The sequence below is a fragment of the Nicotiana tomentosiformis genome, chromosome 1 (assembly GCF_000390325.3).
Source record: "Nicotiana tomentosiformis chromosome 1, ASM39032v3, whole genome shotgun sequence".
In the NCBI taxonomy this organism is placed as follows: Eukaryota; Viridiplantae; Streptophyta; class Magnoliopsida; order Solanales; family Solanaceae; genus Nicotiana; species Nicotiana tomentosiformis.
This window is the reverse complement of record NC_090812.1, coordinates 28,733,811-28,755,775: the sequence shown is the minus strand read 5'-3', so window position 1 is coordinate 28,755,775 and position 21,965 is coordinate 28,733,811. Positions and strand designations below refer to the sequence as shown.

General features: G+C 35.9%; 2 protein-coding genes across 3 annotated transcripts; both read right to left on the bottom strand.

Annotated features, from left to right (window-relative positions):
- Positions 1–4,187: 4,187 nt before the first annotated feature.
- LOC104113424 (uncharacterized) lies at positions 4,188–6,305 on the bottom strand. Its single transcript, XM_009623584.4, has 5 exons — positions 5,867–6,305; positions 5,638–5,725; positions 5,438–5,505; positions 4,878–4,937; positions 4,188–4,783 (listed from the first exon to the last, which is right to left on the bottom strand). The coding sequence occupies exons 1-5, from the start codon at positions 5,972–5,974 to the stop codon at positions 4,619–4,621; spliced, it is 489 nt and encodes a 162-aa protein (XP_009621879.1). The 5' UTR covers positions 5,975–6,305; the 3' UTR covers positions 4,188–4,618.
- A 3,099-nt stretch (positions 6,306–9,404) lies between these two features.
- LOC104113423 (calmodulin-binding protein 60 B) lies at positions 9,405–14,021 on the bottom strand. Of its 2 annotated transcripts, none has more exons than XM_009623582.4 (9): positions 13,901–14,021; positions 13,217–13,354; positions 13,060–13,135; positions 12,349–12,389; positions 11,743–12,233; positions 11,325–11,485; positions 11,011–11,208; positions 10,764–10,932; positions 9,405–10,231 (listed from the first exon to the last, which is right to left on the bottom strand). In XM_009623582.4, the coding sequence occupies exons 2-9, from the start codon at positions 13,303–13,305 to the stop codon at positions 9,771–9,773; spliced, it is 1,686 nt and encodes a 561-aa protein (XP_009621877.1). In that variant the 5' UTR covers positions 13,306–13,354; positions 13,901–14,021; the 3' UTR covers positions 9,405–9,770. The 2 variants fall into 2 exon arrangements, with proteins under 2 accessions (XP_009621877.1, XP_009621876.1); XM_009623581.3 differs by having other exon boundaries at positions 13,837–13,920.
- Positions 14,022–21,965: the final 7,944 nt, after the last annotated feature.

The window sequence follows — 21,965 nt, the reverse complement described above, 5'->3', positions numbered from 1 at the left end:
AATCAGATATGCCCGATTTTGACCATATACAATGCTATTACTCTATTTTTATTTTTCTTCATGTCGTTAGTTTATTGGAAACAATCTCTCTATATTACTGTAGGGGTAAAGTCTGCGTATTATCTACACCCTTTCTAAAACCCAATTGTGAGATTATACTGGATTTATTGTTGTTGTTGATATTTTATTAAAGTGACAAATATATACATAACAAGAAAAAATAGTGCTTTTCCCTTTTTTTTAACTACGGAAAATACTAGATTTACCATTTCATGACCTTGGAGCATCGCTGGTGAATTCTCTCTTCTTCATCTATTTTTCTGCTAAATACATCGACGATATATTTGGCACGAAGCTTTATTTTAACACCTAAATTTTAGGTTAGATGTATTAAATATCTTATGTTGTCAAAATGTGCTTATTAAACATAAATTATACAATTACGAATGAATCAAAGTACATGAAATGTTAATCTTTTTGACGTGGCAAACCAATCCAATATAAAATAAATATAAGAAAAAAAGTGATACGCAAAAAGTTAAAGAAGATATGAGATGTTCAATAAATATCACGTAAAGATATGATGCCAAACTAATATATTGTGCCATATTTATGAGACCAACGATGTATTTCAATTCTTCTTTTCTCCAACCACCAATGAATTATCTAACTCCAAAAAAAACATTATCTATCTATACTGCTATCTTTTTCACTTTTTTAAACATGAGGAAGAATGCCGCGTGTCTTATTAGAAGCTCCTTTTTGTTTCTATTCAATTCCTTCAAGCCATTGCTCATGCTGTACTATAAGGTCCATGGTCGGGCTATGTGTTGTCTCTTTATCTTCACAAGGTAAATAATGTTTGCGTACACGTTATTCTTTTCAGATTTTACGATATGAAATAATGCTGAATATGTTGTTGTTGTTGGTCGGATTATGTGTCATTTCATCCTCCCTACCACGTTACACGTCTTACCTTACATTTAAATATTTAATTTATAATTCTAAACACCCGCTCTTTTCCGATTCATTCCGCTACTTTCTCCTAGGAACCATCCATTCGCCGTTTGCCTCTCTTGCTCAATCATTGCCCAAGCTAATCTATGTCACTATATATCTTCTTCGTGAAATAAGAGAAAAAGGAAAGCACTATAATATAATGATAAGCTACTGTGAAAATCGAGTTTGCCTTACGCATAATTAGTCAAGATTGAAACATAATGGACCGAGGGTCGTCATTATAATTTCGAGATACGATGAGAAGACGGGTTATCAAGCTCGAGAGCCAAAGACCGATCAATGCCGAGCTCGAGTTAATATCGAGCTCGAGATCCAGAGACCGACCACTACCAAGACCGACCAAGATCGAGCTAAGAGACAACAAATCCGTTATAGCCGCACTAAGGGAGAGAATCTCGGCAGAAATCAAAGAAAAACTAATTGATTATTCTATCATGGGATCCCCACTATGTATTTTTAATTATATCCAAAATAGAATTATTCCACTATATGAAGAGTGACTATCATTTCTGTAAAGGGGGGACATTGAACATTCAACATCAATACACTCACATTTCAAAGATTTATTGATATTTACACAGAAATATAGAGGTTATTCTTTTTTGGGCTTGGACATTGATTCATCTTGCTTGTTTATAAATTATTCTCTACACAATTTGATTTGTATTTCATTCTTTTTTTACAGTCAATATTCGATATATTTTTACTTATTTTTCTGATTTGTGCTAAGTTATAACACATATCTTTAGAATTACGTATAAATTCAACTCTATTCGTTTTTTGTGTGAACAACTACCAAGCGGAAAGAATTAAAGAATGATTAAAGGAGTTAATGATTTTTTGGCAATGGTTCATAATAAATTTCCACACTTCGACAATGCAATGCATCTCAATTCTTACCGTGGTATTACTAACGTTTATTCAGATTTTTAACTTTTGTGTGAATATGATAAAAAGTTTCAATAATATTAGAAAGTTGATGATCCAAATCGGATGAAACTTGAAATTAAGGGTGTACATAGGTCGGGTTGGTTCATATTTTTTAATTACCAAATCAAATCAATTATATCGGGTTATTAAATCTAGGCCAAACACATATGCGGCCACTTAAATTTGACACCAAAATTCATTAAAACACCTCAACTTAGTCATGTTTCATTTAAAAACTCCAACTACATTTCAACTGTTTCACTTAAATACAATTTTGACAACTCTAAGCAAAGCTTAAGTGCGTGAACGATACTTGCCATTGACATGACAATTAACACCACTAACAAAAAGACAAGTCAATAAAGGAAAAAAATAAAAATGGAAGAAGAATCATGTATTATTTCTATTTTTTTCGTTTTCTTTCTCCTTTACCATTTTTTTCGCTTAAGCCGTCGATCACATTATTAGAATTTTTCATGGCCTTGCTGCAAAATTCCATCACTAATTGCCAAGCCCGTTTCTCACTTCTTCCCCAGAATGCCACCACCTAAACACTTGAAAAAAAACCCAGATCTGAATTGAAATTCAAGAACAAAATTGCCCATAGAAATTTTCATAACCACATCAATCATCTATTGGTCAAAATCAACCAACCCACATCTATGAAATTCAAGTGCAAAATCAAGTGGGAATGAAAACAGAATAAAATAGCCTCCAAATTTGAAATTCAAAATTCGAAATTTAAAGCTTTGAACTCGAGTGGGTGTTCATGGAGCTTTTAGGTTTCAGCTTTAATCTTTAACTGATATTATCAGCAATAATATGAAATTTCTAATTTTTCTTAAAGCTTCAAATTTTTGAAGAACCGGGTAGCAAGAATTTCAAACTGATGTTACCCGAATTCATTATCGAACAAAGCAACATAAATGTGGGGGGGGGGGGGGGAGGGGAGGGGCGGCAACAATCTTCTCTTTCTATGCATTTTATTTTGTAAAAAGCTTCAACACATAGATTATCTCTTTCTATGCATTTTATTTTGTAAAAAACTTTAACACATAGATTATGTCATTATCAAGCCAGCAAAATTCCTACAAAATTTAAAAGGTTTTCGGCCTATTGCTTCAAGACAGTGGAGGGGGAAGGGGAAGAAAATGGTGACAGATGAGTTGTAGCAATAGGCCAGGGACGGTGGTGATGAACTTTTGGGGGAAAAGGGATATAAAAAGAAAAGGAAAATATTATATCAGATCCAGTCACGCGCCCAAGAGCCGTGAATACAATCTTTTTGCCACGATAGTATTTTGTGTTTAAATGGCACTGTTGAAATGTAGTTGAAGTGTTTAAATGAAACATGACTAAGTTGAGATGTCCAAATGGATTTTGGTGCCAAGTTTAAGGGACCCAATATGTATTTGGCCTTAAATCTAAAGACCAAACAAAACCAATAAAAATAGAGTTTTTAAATCTCGATTTTTCTCGGGTTTTCGGGTTGTTTCGATTTCCCCCCCCATAAAGTCTTCATAACACAAAACATAGAATTTGTGCTCCAATTATTTCTTTAATCCTAGTAACGCAAAACTATATAAGGTGTTTTTAATAAAATAACATAAATATGAGATGATTTATGGCATTGTACTAAAATATTCAACAATAAAGATGAGAATCACATAAAATAAATATTATTAATAAGCCATAATGAAAATAAATATAATTTAAAATTACTAATAAGTTGCTAAAATAAGTACGACTAATAAGTACTATTATTTACATGACTAAACACTAAAAAAAAAAAATAAGTTATGCATTTTATCTAAACCTTGAAAAAAACTAAAAAGTAAATATCCAATACTATTTTCATTCATAGTACAATTGAATTGAATGTCTTTTATTATCATTAGTATTGATTTGATTTTGGTTTAATTTAGGATTTATTTGAGTTACTAACATTTATGGACTATAAAACTTATTGAAACATCCAAAATTTATAAATCCAAGCTTGAAATAATACCTTAAAAGATAAATTATAAAAAAATTTAAGAAATATTTATAAACTACACTACAATAAATATTTTCATGTATTAATTTAAAACTTTTATACATATAATGTCGGGTTAATTTGATTTCGATTTGATTTTTTTAAGTTAAAAACAAACCAAACCAATATTGTCGATTTTTTTTTCCAACACCAAACCAATCAAAATAAATCATAGTCGAATTTTTTTTCGATTTGACTCGAATTATCGAATCGATACGATTTGTCGATTTTATTTGTACACCGTTGCTTAAAATTACAAGATATCAACAATACATTCAAAAAGCTAATCACAAGGTAAAGGGAACCACTCACCACAAATCTAATGCGATGCGACGATATTTCGAAGGAACCACAAAAGATATTTAAGCAAAGAGAAGCTTTATTTACGCAACTCAACAGCCCCCTAATTTAATACTCCACACTTTTTCAAAGTTTGCGAGCCACCAAACAACTTCCTTAGAAAAGTAAGAGTCTAAAAAAGTTCTTTTTGACTAGCCAAATGTACCTCCAATAAACCAGTTAAATTCCTCCCTGATTCATCTAATCCAGCCCACTAAATCAACACCAAAAGGTTTGTACAGGTAATTCACGTAGGGGCTGGGTAGGGACCACTTCCCTACCGTTTGATTAAAATTAACAGCGATAAGAGGTGGTGTTGCGTTTTGGAGCAGCTCTTATGTTGGAACCTGAATCCCTTGCCCTCTTCTTCACCGTTGGATTTCCCTCATCCATCATCTTTGCTAAATCTCCACCGAACATTTTTACGAACGTCCTCTGCAAATCCTCTAGACTCTCCTCCTTTCCAATTAATTCAAAAGAAAAAACATACAATATTTCAAAAGGCATCATACACTTAAAAAATGCATGTAGGAGTAACTAATTAATCTCTTACCGCCGCCCCTACATTTTGATCCATTCTGTTCATCAAATCGTGCAGGAAATCACACATTCCCTGCATACAATTTCACCAAAATCTTAGGGGGTAAATTTATAATCACCCTAAAGTAACATGAAGAAAACGGAGGGATGACAAGGTAAAATGTAAAATGATTTGCTTCTTCGTTGTCCCGAAAATTTACATTAATTTGGACTTCTCCTCCTTCCATCCCATTTTAGCTACGGCATTTAACTAAACATTAGATTTTGAGAATAAAAAAACATATTTAACATAAATTGTAAAAATTAAAAAGACTTTCAAAACATAGATTAAATATATGATATCAGACTTGCTCTTACCATTAACAATTACATAAAATGTAGAGGAGTTCCATATGTCACTTTCTATTTTTTCTTTCTCCTAATAAAAACTACTCCCTCAGTTCCAGTTTCTTATCAGCGACGGAGGGAGTAGTTTTTATCAGAAACTAGTAATTGTGGAATATCAGAAACGTGAGGATAAAAATCTGGGAATTTCTTAATGATTACTTGGGAAAAAGGAGGAAAATTACGTACTTCGTCTTCCTCAAGTAGATCAAGGAAACCGGCGTCATACATTGACCTCTTGTCTTCATCGGAGAGAACTGCCAACACGAAAAACGGAGAACACGACATTTTATTTTTCAACAAGCTAAAATAACTACAGACGTCCGTCAACGGATTCCATCAAAAGACACTACTTTTATATCACTGTAAATAAATGAATCAATTGTAACCTGAGTAGGCCTCTTGGATTTTCTGAAACCGGCGTTTCGCTTCTGCCGCTACCGACGGATTCTTTGCCCACCTATCCGGGTGCCATTTCTTCACCCAAAAATCACACGCATGTTAGTACTATACTCGCATATGCACTTACACATAGTACTCACTATATATTTGTACAAAGGTTTAACTTTTTATCCAATTCCGAGTTAATTGAAAAAAAAAAAATACTCTGCGGCTTACCAGAGCTAGTTTCCGATAAGCTGAGCGAATGTCGGAGCAGGAGGCGTCCTTACGAATCCCAAGCACTGAATAGTAGCAAGATCCGGCGGATCCTCCTTCTCGATCCATACCCGTTTTGCTTTCTTCTAACCCAGAGCCAAATTCCCAAAAATCGATGCCAAAACAGAAATTGTACCTAAATTGACAGGTACACACATCCAAGTTATAAATTCTGTTAAACCATTAGTAAATACGGTTACGAAAATTTGAGAATTTAAAGAGGGGAAAAGGGGAAGATATTGAAGAGGAAAAAGATGGAGGCAGAAACGTAATATGTAACGTGGAAGAGATGACTTGTAAGATTTGTGTTTTAAGGGAGGAAGGGAAGATGAAAATATCTGGCAGGAGAAAAGATTTGTGATCCCAGAAGGAACGTTCGAGAATTTCAAATTTTCCAAACGGAGAAGATATTTTTTGGGTGAGTTTTGGAATTGGGTTTGAAGGATTGTGGAATTTACGAAACGTACCACTGGATCCGATAAAGTCGCTGTCGGTTCCCGGGTCATGATGTAATGTGTAACCTTTACGGCTTCGGGTTGTCCTCAAATAGTGGGAAAGGTTACATGATTTTTTTTGTTTGTTTTTTTTGGGCAGAATAGCTTTCTAGCCACTTAAACTTGTAGGGGTTTTAAAAGTCATATATGAACTTTTAACTTTCTTATTTGAATACTCAAACTCATTTTTTCTGTAACAAATAAATATATTTGACCATTGATCATGCGCGCGTGTATTACATATACACATACGTGTCCATCCAGTCAACAAATGATCAATGGATGTCTTACACATCAAGGCCGCGAAAATCCTAACCCAACAGATCGGGGCTCCCTCTTTTATTCCATAGACCGACCCCTTCCTCATTGTAACCTCTCTCTAACCAAACCCTCCCATGTTAAACCTGGGTTACCAATGGGCTAATAATCACTGACCCCTTCCAAAATCGATCATAATCACTTACCCATTTTTTTGTTTTCGTTTATTATATGTTAATCTCGTTCTGATCGAGTTTCGTTTGGTCCGTGATTTCGATTCCAGTGACATTATATGATATGAAGGTTCATTTGTCTCTTTTCGATTCTATCATTTTCACGGTCTGAAAAAAGAAAAAAAATTAGAAATGGAACTTCAGATTTTAGATTTTACAAAATGAAGGAATGGAGCTTCAGATTTTACAAAAATGGATAAATAGAGTATTTTAGAAGAAATGAAGAAGAAGACACTTAAATACAACCCATTTTGTATCATTGGGCGTCGGAAAGGGGGCTTTCACGCTCCTGTGCGTCGTGTTCCTCACGCGACCTGCTAATTAGGACCAACTGATGCCACATGGTCATGGTCAATATTGGTCAAATGTGTTTCTTAGTTATCGAAAAAATGAGTTCGAGTGTTCAAATGAGAAAGTTGAAAGTTATGTATCAGCTTTTAAAAACCCTACAAGTTTAAGTGGCTTGCCTTTTTTTTTTTTCCGGGCTGAAGTTCATGATGTAATTCAGAAAGGGGTTATTTTTGTTCCATCTACCTTTAGAGGAAAAAATAATTGTTTCTTTTTTTGTTTATTTATAATTATGCTTATTAATGTTAAACTCATAGTTAAACTAATTGTTCATTTATTAGGCATATGGCTCCCCAACTAAAGTTTTTTGTTCACCATTTATCTTAGATATAAACAAATGCAGTTACATTAAATTTTAAATCTAAATAATTCAATATTTGCAGAATACAAGTTCACAACATATAGAGTTATCGTTACGATACTTAAGAGGTATGTATTCTCCTTTAATATACAATTGTCAAGGTTAAATACATTGATTCGATATAAACAATGAGTGCGATTACGTGTTTTCCAAAGAGAGATTTGCATTTCCAGTAACATGAACATCATGAATTGTGTCAGCTCAAATCCAAAATGTTGATGGGTTTTCTTTCAGATTGTTCTGAATCTATTAATTAAAGGCAAAATACCTTAAAACACTTTTAAACTTGATACCGATTATTAGTTTCCTCCCCAAACTTAAACTATACCTAGTACGAATTACCACCCTACAATTGAATAATAAATTTAAATACCCCCTCGATCTCATACACCTTAGTTTGAGTTTATACACCTGCTAGCCTTGTTGGACATTTTATCCGATGTGTGCTCCACGTAGGCCAAATAATAGGGTTTTATATTACCTATACTAAAATTAAGAAAAAAAATAAAAAGCGGATTAAAACCTAAGAACTTAATAGCTTATTTGGATGGTTGCTATGTATCATTTCATAATGTATCGTATACTATTATATTGTATTGTATTGTATCATTTTGATGTATACAATATATGGATAGATTGTATTGTTTGTCGTCATTTCATGATGTCATACACCAACAATATGAAGAATAAACGTGCAATATTATTAAAAAATGTAAGTTACGAGATAGAATTATTATTTAAACAGGTAGGGTAAAGGATAAAATAAGATTTTTTAATAATAAGGAAGTGCAAGATGAGAAAAAAAAGGTAACGATGCCGCAACACCAATCGATTGTTTCATAAAGTGGCACTTTCCACCGTTATGTAACGATGGATTTAACGATACAATACAATTGAATTTAAGTAACAATCAAAATAAATATTGAATTTAAAGTAACAAAACGATACAATACAAATGTAACGACCATCCAAACAAGTTGTAAAAGTAGCTAAATTAAATCATTCTGCCCAAACTCCTCTGTATCTCAGAACTCTCTCAAATTCCCTCAAATGCTTCTCCCATTTGCTCCTTCGATTTACCTAGAAATCTTAGGGTTCAAGTCTAGAAATTTCCATTAAACAATTTTCAGTAAGCTTCCGTTTATATTTTGTTGGTTTTGGTGTTTATTTAGTGTGGATGGGTTCCAATCAAATGGAATAATATTTAAATTGTGGTGGGTCTTCAATCGACAAAGTGGGTTCATCTTGAATGTCTCGAAGAAAGTTGGAGAGAAAACCAAGAAATATGTCTAGAAACTTTTGCAATTAAAAAAGAAAAATCAGAATTATAGGGAAAGCAAAAACACTAGTTGTGCTTTAATAAGGAAGTTATAAAGAGGAAGGTTGAAGGTATAGGAAGAGTAGCCATGAGAAAGATGGGAAAAATAACGGAAAATGTTAATTAGGGGGCTTTTTGACCGTTTGAGCTGCTTAGGCCTCATTTTTTATACACCTTCACACACCAAAGGCTGGCTAAGGCCACTTGCTATGCCATGTGGTAGACCGAGGGGTATTTAAATTCACTTATTCAAGTGTAGGAGTAATTAGGACTAGGCACAGTTTAAGGTTGTCTTAAGACATTCTGCCTTAATAAAATAAATCTCTGAATACCCCCTTTGATTATTAAGACATTCAAAGAAGACGAAGGAAAATTGTTTTCGTCTTTCATGAGCTTCATTCTTTTTTTTATGAGATTCATTCTTTGATTACTAGAAATCTATGAAAAACTTTCTGAAGAAATGTTTCATAGGCAAATAATTCAAATATTGACACAACATCTAATTATTATAATCTCATATTACTTCCTACATAAGCACCAGTTATTACATCTGATGCAGAAACACACAAGAAGACTACTACAGTACTATTTAATAAAGAGTTTAGCACTAAACTCCTCGAAGGACGATGGCATTTGGGGTAGCATAAATTTGAATGCTTGCTATTGTTTCTGCAAGCAAATTTATCCTACATGCACCTTTATCCTGACAAAACCCTTACTATATGTACAATTTACTCTTTTATGCTAGATGCTATATGCTATATGCAATGTATATTGACATAGATACCGAAAGGTTCAAAGAATAGGCTGAGACATGGAGGTGAAGTTTGCTGGTCAAAATCTCCAACTAACTTCAGATATCTACATGCAAAAGCCTTTCCATCTTCAAACATTTTCGCTTAACCAATGTTTTCCATTTCAGGACAGCACGGATTGTGCACCATATTGCTCTGGGATTTCCACGTCTTGCAATGTGAAAGCCTAAATCAGGAGAAACTGGCTGAATGCTTGAACTCGCGAACAATCCGTTCCCTGGCAATGCTGGTGTTCCAAGCTGATAATTGTTGTTGGGAGGTAGAAAATCGGTCATACCCAGTGACTCAATTGAACCACTGGAACCCCAGTCGTAGTCACCAGGGTAGATACTGCAGCAGGGATCACTGATCAAGAAACTGCTTGCCAAGGTCGAATTAAATGCTTGCATTCCATGAAAGCTTTCAGGCATGGAAACTGCAGTTGGACTATCTTGTTGCGCTGTGTATAGTGATGGTGAAATTGTGGTATGATCAGAGTTGCTCTGTAACTCCACTTGATCTGCAGAAAACATTTTCTTAGTCATGCCATCATTTCTCAGGCAAGAAAGAGGAATAACAACGAAGTTTGGTTCAAAAGCCATTCCATCACTGGATATCAAGACCGAGATTTACTGTACAACCGCTAAGAGGACCAAGTAATTGCTAATGCAGGTATTTTAGTCTTTACTCTTTAGATGGTTTAAACATTGAAAGAAGTTTATTATTGGCTCCAAAGTCCAAACAGGGACACTGTTTTCAGGGATACAACTTATTTATGCTCAAACAGAAGCATGGACATGCTTGGTTAAAACATTGAAAGAAGTTTATTATTGGCTCCAAAGTCCAAACAGTGACAACGTGTTCAGGGATACAGCTTATTTATGCTCAAACAGAAGCATGCATATGCTTATCTGAAAGCATACTTCTGCCAAACCCCAACCCTTAATCCCCACCCCCCAAAAAAGAAAACAATAAAAGGCAATAGAAAATGGAAAATATAAGGTAAAATAAGAGGTTTGTGACTGAAGAAAGAAGATATTGATAATTCGTACCTTGTTCAACTGGGTAGTTCATAATCTGCTGGCTTGAAATAGGAATATGAGAAAAGCCAATTTGCAGATTTGATGCTAGGACTGCTTGGCCTATCAGAGAGGGGTCTTCAAGGAGAATGAGATGATTCAAATTTTTGTAAGCACGACGCTTAAAGTCTTCTACCATCCGCTGGCAGTTACAAGAAATACTATCAGCTTCTGAACTCTTACTTAGAGAACCAAATAAATTTCGAAGTGGGATACAGACCTTCTGAAATGCATCTAGTTTGTCCAAGGACAGGCAATTTTGTCCATCAAGAATTGCTCCTACAAGCTCGTAGATGCAGTTGAACAGAAGTATAATACTTTCTCCATCATTGTATATGTACCACTCACTGTTGTCTAACACACAAGTGTTCGCATGTTCAGTTATTTTCTCCCATGTGGACGTCCCACAAGCTAGCATCTACAATTATCAAGAATAAGGTTACATGACACCACAAAACTACACTTTATTAATACAAAAGGTTAACTTTGAGACCAAAGACGAACAATTCTAAGTGTTATTAAGGATGACCTTACCTCGCGTAATAGAGATGGATCCATGACATACAGCCGTAGGAAGTCTTTCACACAGGATATTCCTTTCTGACTCAACCGTTTGTGAGATGCGCCATCTTTTCCAATCTTTTCCAACCGCCATATTTCATCGCCCAAAGCGGGAGGGTAATGCTTCTTGTAAGCTAAACCAAAGGAATAAGAAAATAAAATAATGTCAGTACGAAATATGACATCCAAATAACAGGCACAAAGACTGGAAAGCAATAATACAATCAAATCTCAACGAAATGGTTATCCCAATCCGCTTGAGACAAGTAGAAGTGGATAATATAGCAGAGCCTAAACAAATTTCTACCGAACAATCCTCTTTTCCCTCTTTGCGGGGGAGTTATCAACAGGTTACTAGGGATAGGGCAGGTAATGCAGAAAATGAACTTACCCTCCCCACGATGATCTTTCACAGTAAAGGGCTTGCTAACTCCTTCTCTGACCCTCAGTTCACCAGAACGGTTAATCAATTTCAGTCCCAACCTGAAGGTCCTGCTCTTTATCCAGCTTGAATTGTCAGTGAAGCTGATATCACCCAGATGTCCCACACCGTCCCTTAGCTGAATAATTGAATCTCCTGTCAATAATGGACGTTTTCCTTCTCTCTCACAAACAACTTTTCTGTTGAACTCTTCCTCAGTCCAGTCTTCTCGATCATTGGGATTAAATTCCCCATTAAGCACTACCACACTAACTTTTACTGAAGATATGGGTCCAGATGTTATTCTCTGGTTGGAACTAGTATCATACAAGACAACTTTAATGGGCTTATTGTCCACATTTTCTACTTTACTACCGGTGAAAAGGGTAGAAGGAAGTATATCATCAAAATGTAGATGAATAGCCCTGGATTGAGTAGTCTCCTCCTCATTAAGTGAGGATCTGCAACAAACAAAGAAAATAATGTCAAATCATGTTTAATAACATAAACATCAGCATGGTAGAGGAAAAGTCACGGAGATCATCAACAGCCATTTGGTTAAAAGCAAGAACTAACCTCAGTGTTGATTGAAGTGTTCTCTCAATCTCTTCACGCACCTATCACCGTTTAAGAAAACAAACGATGATAAATACAGAAACTTTAACATAAGACAAATCAAAGTAAAAAACAAAATAAAACAAAATTACTCCAATTGGGAATTGAACAGAAATATTTCAAGATTTTGCCTTGTGAAGGACATTTTCACAGGCACTCATATACCGGCAGAATTACATACATGTACTGGTATTGTTTAATAACTGAACAAGCACATGAATCATATCAATAATAACACGAAGCAACAACAATCATCCAATGAAGAACCAGACACAATCAGATAAAAGGGAAGAACAACAAGTTAAAGAAATAAACAGTGAGAATAGGAATTACATAGTGCAGATATTCAATGGCAGGTACAAAAGATTAAGAAAAGGTAAAGAACACTTCGGGTAGCAATAAAACTGAAAAAACCTTGTAACTTGTTAAAATGCAGGCAAAACTTACAGAAATATAAACGCAACTTTATCAACAAATGCGAATATATCTTGTCAAGGAGGTCCAGGCTTTAACCTGATGATTCACTAACCAAATAAATCTTCCAATCAAAAAAGGGCTTGAGAAGTTGCAAAATTTAACGAATGACGTCCCTTTGCACCTCCACAAAGACTTAATGTATTTATTCAGCAAATACAAAGATAACGTTTTCTTGCTTTGAGCATAGAATCATACCCATTTTCGGATTGAGGGCTCCAGCCTTAGTGCAAGTTCTTGTGGAGAAGAATAACTCCTTAACCTTGTAAAAAGCCTGTGAAAAAAATGTCATTCAGAACAACGGAATCCAAATTCACAAAAGACAGCTGAAATACAGAAAATTTAAGCAACATACGGGGAACAAGGATGTTGGCGCTTAGATTCTCGAGCTGGAAACTCAGAGCCGTCATCACTATCCCGATTGATATTCCTTTTTTGTACCATCAAAGTTGAATTGAGTAGTGAACATACAAAAACTAATGATGAAATAGTCCTGCTCAATATGGACAACAGGTAACGTTCAATTACCAATTACTAATGTCTTATATAGAAACTAATGACCCCATTTGGCAGGAAACTGTGCAGGAAGCTTCAGTCACAAGAGTCAGACACGAATGGTGTGGTTCTTTTATGCATTAACACAAACACACTGTGGGTGCTATGTGGTGAGGTGGGTGCTGTGTGGTGTAGTGTGGTGGGTGCTGTGTGGTGTGGTGTGGTGTGCGCGCGGGCGTGTAGTTCTTCACAATTATATTATTCAAACTGGAAGACTTCTTTAAGTCAATGTCGTCATCTGCATAACACGAAGACAATGTGGGTGGGTGTTCTTGAATAAATTATTGTTGCTTTTTTTTTTCCCTGATTAATCAAGGTTACATCAATGGGGTTTTCAAGATTTGAAGAAGAAAAATCCAAGAAAATAACCGAAATTAGTAATGTTATTATATTAAGAAGAAGCAACGATCAACTACCTACCGCGCTAATTCAGAAAAGTACAAGGAAAATGCAGATAGCAGAAAATGAGGAATCACAATCATACCAAACTATGTGAAAGTGCGGCAAGACACAAAATTTAATGCAACGCGTATCGGCTGATTAGACTGATAAAGAATTCGGGTCTGTTTGGTCGCAACTCGCGACAAAGTCACAATCAAATGTTTTTGTCCTCCATTTTCTTACTAGGAATAAACTCTCTTTTTTAAAAAAAAAATTAAAAAATCTATTTTTGTCAGAAACAATGTGTTTTTGGTAATAACGAGAAAAGATACTGGAAATAGATTTTTAAGAGGAAAAAAAAAAGTTTAGGTCATTTTCTTATATGGAGGATTTATATACTTCCTCATTAATTTTTGTAACCCCTTCAAAGTTAGACAGGAAAGAGGTATAGTAGTATTCATTGTGAGTTCGAAACTCATAAACAGTCTGAGACCATTATTCTCACAAAAATAACTAGGGACCAATCACAATTTAAGAAGAGGATGTTAAATTATAGCCTAGGCCAAATTTCTTTTGTGTTAAAAAGTGTTTTTCTTTGAGGTGTTTGGTCCAGTTTTTAGAAAAAAAAGTATTTTTGAATAGAATTTAAAATAGATTTTGAAAAGCGAATGTGCTTTTTAAAAGATTAGTCCAAGCACTAACTTATGCTCAAAAATGCTTTTAAAATTCAATAGTAAAATACAAATTATTACTCACAAAAAGTAATTTTTTAAAAGTACTTGGCCAAACATGCTAGTATTAGTTATAAATACTACTTTAAATGACACTTTTACAGTTTTATTACTTCTACGTTGTTAAGAAAAAATGTAATGAAGCGAATGTGCATATCCCCACACCAATGGACATGTCTGTTTATAAGCATCATATTGAAACTACTATAGTAATATAGTTCAAGTAATGATCTATTACTCCTAATAATCAATCATACATTAAAAACCCATCAAACATTAATCATGTATATACTATGCAAGTATTTCTAGATTTGATCCAAAACCACCATATTGTCTTATGTGGAAATTAAAATTAGATAAAAGCAACGGGTTGATTGGGATAATAACTAACCAGCATGAAAGAGACTAACAAATTTGAACTCAAACCAGAAAGTCTTTGATATAAAGTATAATAGTTCCATGATTTCCAATCCAACGAGGGGGAAAAGATAAAAAAGTACTTAGCAGTACCAAATAAATAATTACGAAAACCACTGCCTAGAGTTTCTCTTCGCCTTTAGCTAACATTAGTATTAGTATGTTATTTATTATTATCTAGAGTTTGACTGCATTTTTGGATTCGATCTTATTTCATTTTACTGTTATTCCTACTTGTTGCAATTACTTTTTTTTTCCAGTCGTTCTCTAGTCGAAGATCTCCCGATTTGCCCTTTTAGGGATAGGGGTAAGACTGCGTACATCTTACCCTCCCAGACCCCTAGTGAAAAACTACTAGATTTGTTGTTAGTTGTACTGCCAATGACAATACCAAAAATTTATATGCTTTGTTTTCTCGTCACAGTGATTAGTATGTAACACAACCCAAGATTCGAATTAATATTTCTAATGAAAGCCAAGTGTATCAGCATCAGTGCCTACACAACTATACCTATACCCAAAGGCCAGTGAAAGGAACTTGTCATTGTTAATTTCATTGAAACTGGTAAAGAGACCTGCCCTGTTATTTTTATTGGAAAGTTGAGGAAAACTTTTTCCTCCTTTTTAACAAAGTTTTCCTGAATGTTATTTTCTTGGAAATTCAAGGTTTCTGGAGATATTATTGGAAGCTGTCCAATTCTCTCTTGTTTTGACTTCTTGTCTGTGTGGAAATGTTAAGATTGTTTGCTCATATTTGTCTCATGCCTGTCTCTCCTCCAATTGAACTATGAAAACTTAATAAATTATTAGTCTCAGCAAAAAGAGATAGCTTGTTTTGTTTATGTTAAAAGATATAAATATTTGGTAACTTTCTGAGAAAATTCTTATAACCTATGTTGTTTACGGCTGTGAGAAGAGTCTTATACTTTCTTTCTCTTCTTCTTACAACTTTTTGACTATTTGATGCATGTCGGTATGTATGTATGTATGTATATATATATATATATATATATATATATATATAGAGAGAGAGAGAGAGAGAGAGAGATTCTGCAGAAAGTGTGAGTGTTTTGAGTAAAATTAATCATTAAAAAGATAATCAAGATAGATTAACCTATGTTGTTTACGGCTGTGAGAAGAGTCTTATACTTTCTTTCTCTTCTTCTTACAACTTTTTGACTATTTGATGCATGTCGGTATGTATGTATGTATATATATATATATATATATATATATATATATATATATATATATATATATATAGAGAGAGAGAGAGAGAGAGAGAGAGAGAGAGAGAGATTCTGCAGAAAGTGTGAGTGTTTTGAGTAAAATTAATCATTAAAAAGATAATCAAGATAGATTATTTATACCAAGTAAAGAGGTATTAATGATAATTTCTATTTCACAAATTAATACCTCAGTATACGGGTAAAATCGAGTCTAATGACTACCCCGATTTCCCAGCGAGGCAAACGGAGCAGGGACGTGACTGTAAAGAATCAGAATCAAAATCAGGAGCCTATCGTATCAGGGCTCGAGCAAAACATCTACCCTCGGAGCCATCGGGACCACGTTCCCCGGATCCGGTTCGAGTCCCAAGACTTCAGGGAGCATTACCAAACGACTGCACACGACTAACAAAGTGTCGTGATATCCGTGCCCAACCGAATATCACGACGTGAATCTCGGCCCGTATCGACAGAAAATAAGTGATTAGCGAAAAGGAATTTTTTCACTTTTCTTAGAATTGTACCTAGGGTAAAACTCCCCTACTATATAAAGGGGAAGCTAATTATTCATTAGATACATTGTAACACGCATGCCAAAGCAATATACTTCTATTCTCTCTGTTTATAAAAGTTATTTAAAGTTCTTATTTTTGTTCATAAATTCTTCATAAGTGCAAGTTCGGAACCGAAGGCAGGTTCCTCGTTAAGCTATTAACCGAGCTCGGACTCACTCTTATCATTGGTTTGGCCATTTATTACGTCTTTTATTTGCTTAATCTAATGTCATTGATCACTCGTATTGAATTAATCTCCATATCCTTAAAACCGCGTATAAATTTAATTGTTATCCGTTTTTAAGAGTAAACAGTTTGGCGCCCACTGTGGGAATAAGGATAATAGTGGCAATTTGATACAAATTTTCATAACGCACTCTGTTTTACACTTGTTCTTTGAGATTTTAATTTCATGTCAACTTAAGAATGTCAAACTCTCAATCTACTCACGTGAACGTTGATGCTGAGTCTGGCCACCATGGCGAAAACAACAATATAATACCCAGCAACGAGGTGCATCCTGTTGACCCCAACGGAGTCCCGGTTGCGGACCCAATCGATACCAACTCACATGTGGCCATCGATGCAAACTTGCCGACCGACCCCGAGAACAACGTTTGCGGAGAAGTGATAAATGGGGATTTTGACTGCTTATTAGCATTTGTTTTAGTCCAAAAGTATTGAATTGTATTCCCGAAACTAATAAAATTATGCAAAATTGCAGGAATGCTGGAAGTTTGGTCTCCCGGGATAAAATCTGACTCAAAAAGGAGTATTCCGAAGCATAAGGCAATAAATGGCGCAAAATCACAAATGTGCGGTCCACAGAAGAAATTGCGAACCGTAGAATTCCATCTGCGGCTACAAACCAAGAAGAAAAGTTTAGCAGAACTTTGCGCAAAATGCGGAACGCACATGAATTGCCGTAAAACTGGGCTAAGAGTCGAAGATCAGAGAGTATGCAAATGACAAAGTCGAGGAGCCTATGTGAATTGCGGACCTCACAAGAATTGTGTGGCCGCAGAAGAGTTGCCTTACGGCCGCAGTCCAGAAATGTGAGGCCGCAGAAGATTGTCTCGCTGCCGCAATTTAGAAATGTGCAGCGGCAGAACTCCACTTCCTGCCATATGAAGAAATATGTGGACCGCACATGGAATTGTGCGGCCGCAGAACCTCCCAAGGGGCATTTTTATCCAAAATTTTCAGCCTTGTATAAATAGACTAGTTTCACAAAATTAGGTCAAGTTGGAACATCTGAAGTGGCTGTAGCCGTTTTTCTTTACTACTTTAGGAAGTTTTACATTACTTTGGTGTATTTACATTCGATTTAATCATTTTAAGCTTCCATTATGAGTTTAATTAGTTTTTCTTCCTTATTGTTTTCAAATTCTATTATGAGTAGCTAGACTTTTACTAGGGCTGTGACCCAACCCTAGTGTGTAAACCTTATGAGAATCTAATGTAGTGCTTGTTTATGATTGGGTATTGATTATTTAGCTTAGTTCATGCTTTAATTATAAAATTAATGGTTGCAAACATTAATTCATGCCTATTTGACTTAGACTCTACTTGAGAAAGATGGACCTAGTCTAGGATAACTTAGCTAACATAGAATTGGGTTAATTGAGAGATTGATTAACCCAATTAAAGGGTTCAACCCAGAGATAGTAATAATCCGACTTGAGCTCTTATAAACTATTTTGGGTGATACCCATTTGGTCTTGAGAAACCCAAATTGGGCAAAACCTCTCTCTGGCCGAGAGGTATAGAGTGGGGTAATGTAAAGTTGAGAGCTATAATACACCCCAGTCAGTAAAACAAGCATTAACGTCTTTATCCCATTAGGCAAACACCTAGGTTATGGTCACAGCCCTAGGTCTTTTACCCATTTGGAAAAACCTTAAAAATAATTATCTCTAGTCTACTTTCTTTATCTTGCAATCATTAGATTAACAGTAGAAATAGAAAGCAAATTCTTGTTGTGGAAGTGCAATCTAGATAATCCAATTGCTCATTTGAAATATATACCCCTAACTCCCATCCTAGCTCCTAGTGGATTCGACCCCGACTCCTAGTTGGGTATTTATTATTGCATACGATCGTTTCATATCTCTATTGAGGTGTGCTTTGGACGTGATCAATTTTTGGTACCATTGCCGGGGAGTTAAAAATGGTGTTAACTATATATTTAGGTGTGTTTTTGGAATATCTTCTTTCCTTCCGTGTTACTAACTTGTTTGAGAAATCGTAGGTACAACCATAGCGAACAATGAGCTCGAAAATTTACTTTTAGGGGATATGGACGTCGAGGATGAGCAAGTTGATGAGGTTTATCTTGAACCTCAAGCCAATAGAAGAGGCCGAGTGCCTCTTGACAATGTCCCCGCTCCAACCCCACCTCCACCACGAGTGGCTCCACATCGGGTGTTACCCAATGAAGGATTTGCTAGTGCAATAGTCCCTCCCCATATAAGGGCGAGCAACTTTCAAATCACCAATGTGATGCTCACTTTGCTAGAGCAACGAGATTTCTTCACCGGTGCTCCAAGTCAAAATGCATACAAACATTTGAAGGGGTTTGTGGACACTTGTTGGAGGAGCAAACAAACAAATGTCTCTGAGGATGCATTAAGGCTAAGGCTTTTTCCCTTCTCTCTATGAGGGAAAGCTTTAGATTGGTTGGAACATTTGTCGAACCATTCCATTCACACTTGGGATGGGTTGGCGGAAAAGTTTATTTCTAAGTTCATCTCTCCGGGGCACATGGCTATACTTCGGGATGAGATTTTGGTATTCAAGCAAGAGCCAAATGAACCACTACACAAGATATGGGAATGTTATAGAACAATGGTAAAGGAATGTCCCAACAACGATATGACAGAGAATATGATTCAACAAACTTTCTATCGTGGGATTAATACAACCAACCAATGTGTAGTGAATCAACTTGACGGTGGGAACTTTATGACTATGCCTTATGCAGAGGCATATGAGATTTTAGATGAAATGGCGGAAACATCATCAGCGTGGCAATCCCGGGCTAACGTTCCACAAGGTGATCCGAACGTGATCCACCTTCACAAAGAGTTGCATGACCATGGGCAAGCCATTGCCGAATTGACTACCACCATGAATCAATTAGCAAAGGCTCGACTTTAACAAGTTCAAAATCCTAAGCAAGTCAATTCCATAGAGGGAGTGAACATGATAGTGAACAAAAGAAGGACCAAGGGTCCACAAGTGCAACATCGAGTGGAGAATTATGTGCAAGAAGATAGTGGTTTTGATCAAGATGATTCTTACAATGAACAAGAAGAGGAGGTGAAATATGTGAACAACTTTCAAGGGCAATGAAACAACTTCCAAGGCCCAAACCAACAATAATGGAGACCTAAAAACAATCAAGGCAATTGGAATTCTAACAACCAAGGAAATTGCAGTGGTGGCAACAATCAAGGGAATTGGCATAACAACAAGGAAATTGGAGTGGCAATAATCAAGGAAATTTGGGGAGGGGGGGTAACAATCAAGGCGGATGGAACAATAATCAAGGAAATCGGGGGTCGAGTTTTCAAAGGCCCCCGATGTATCAACAACCGAGCAACCTGCCTCCTTATCCTTCCTATGTTCCAAGTTATTCAAACAATGAGATGGGGCGTATTGAGAATATGTTCAAGCAAACGATGGAAAAGAATGCCGATTGGGATGCCCAACTTGCCTCACACAACACATCAATCCGCAACTTAGAAGTTCAAATGGGGAAAATCTCTCAAGCTCTAAATTCTCTTCCTAAGAGAGTACTACCAAGTGACATGGTAGTAAACCCAAAGGGTGGAAACAACACGCGGCATGCCATGGCCATTATTACAAGAAATGGAAGAGGTGGGAATGCACACACCTCAAGTCAAAAGCAACTTGTGGATGATGAGCAAGTGGTACAAGAAGAAGAGGTCCCGAACAATGTGGTGCAATCAAATGATGAAGTTCGGATTGATATTGATGATAGTGTGGAAGAGACTCAAGAAGAGGTGAACCCATCTAGGGATCACATTATTGATATACCAGAACCGGTAGTGCAAAAGGCTAAAGCACCATTGCCTAAGCCTCCACCTCTATACCCTCAATGACTTGACAAGCAAAATGGAGAGAATCAATTCAAATGATGAAGAGTCTCTCAATCAATGTGCCATTAGTTGAAGCTTTGGAACAAATGCCTGGTTATGCAAAGTTTATGAAGGATTTCGTGACAAAGAAGCGGTCAATGAATTTTGAAACTATCAAAGTCACTCATCAAGTGAGTACAATTGTGCATTCAACGGCTCCTAAGTTAGAGGATCCCAGTGCTTTCATGATTCCTTGTACAATTGGAAGTGTCGAGTTTTCTAAAGCTCTTTGTGATCTTGGTGCAAATATCAATTTGATGCCCTATTCTGTTTTCAAGTCCTTGGGAATTGGGCAACCAAGACCCACCTCTATGAGATTGCAAATTGCCGATCGTACTATGAAGAAACCTTTGGGAGTGATTGAAGATGTCTTGGTTCATATTGATAAATTCATTTTTCCAAATTTTTTTGTCATTCTAGATTGTGAAGTTGATTATAAGGTACTAATTATTCTTGGAAGACCTTTCATTGCTATAGGGAAGGCTCTTTGTGATGTTGAATCCAGATAACTCACCTTTCGGGTGGGTGATGGACAAGTGGTTTTCCATGTGTGTAATTCCATGCGGCAGCCATATAGCAATGAGGTGTGCTCTTTTGTGGACTTGGTGACTGATGTTATTGTTGATGACACAAGTGCTATGATCAATGTTGATGATATGTTGGAGGCCGTCTTACTCAACTTTGATGATGACGAGATGGATGGCTTTATGGAATGTGTGAACTCTTTGCAAGGAATGGGGTTGTATAATTATGCACCCCGAAAATTATTTTTGGATCTTGAAAATAGGACAACTCCTCCTACAAAGCCTTCCATTGAAGAGCCTCTTACCTTAGAGTTGAAGACATTGCCTCCATATCTTCGATATGAATTTCTTGGCCCTTGTTCTACTTTACCAGTTATTCTTTCTTCTTGTTTGACTAACGTGGAGGTAGATTCTACATTGGAGGTGCTATAAAAGAGGAAGAAGGCTATTGGCTGGACATTGGCGGATATTCGGGGAATAAACCCCACATTTTTCATGGATAAGATCAACTTGGAGTAAGGTGCCAAACCATCTATTGAACATCAAAGGA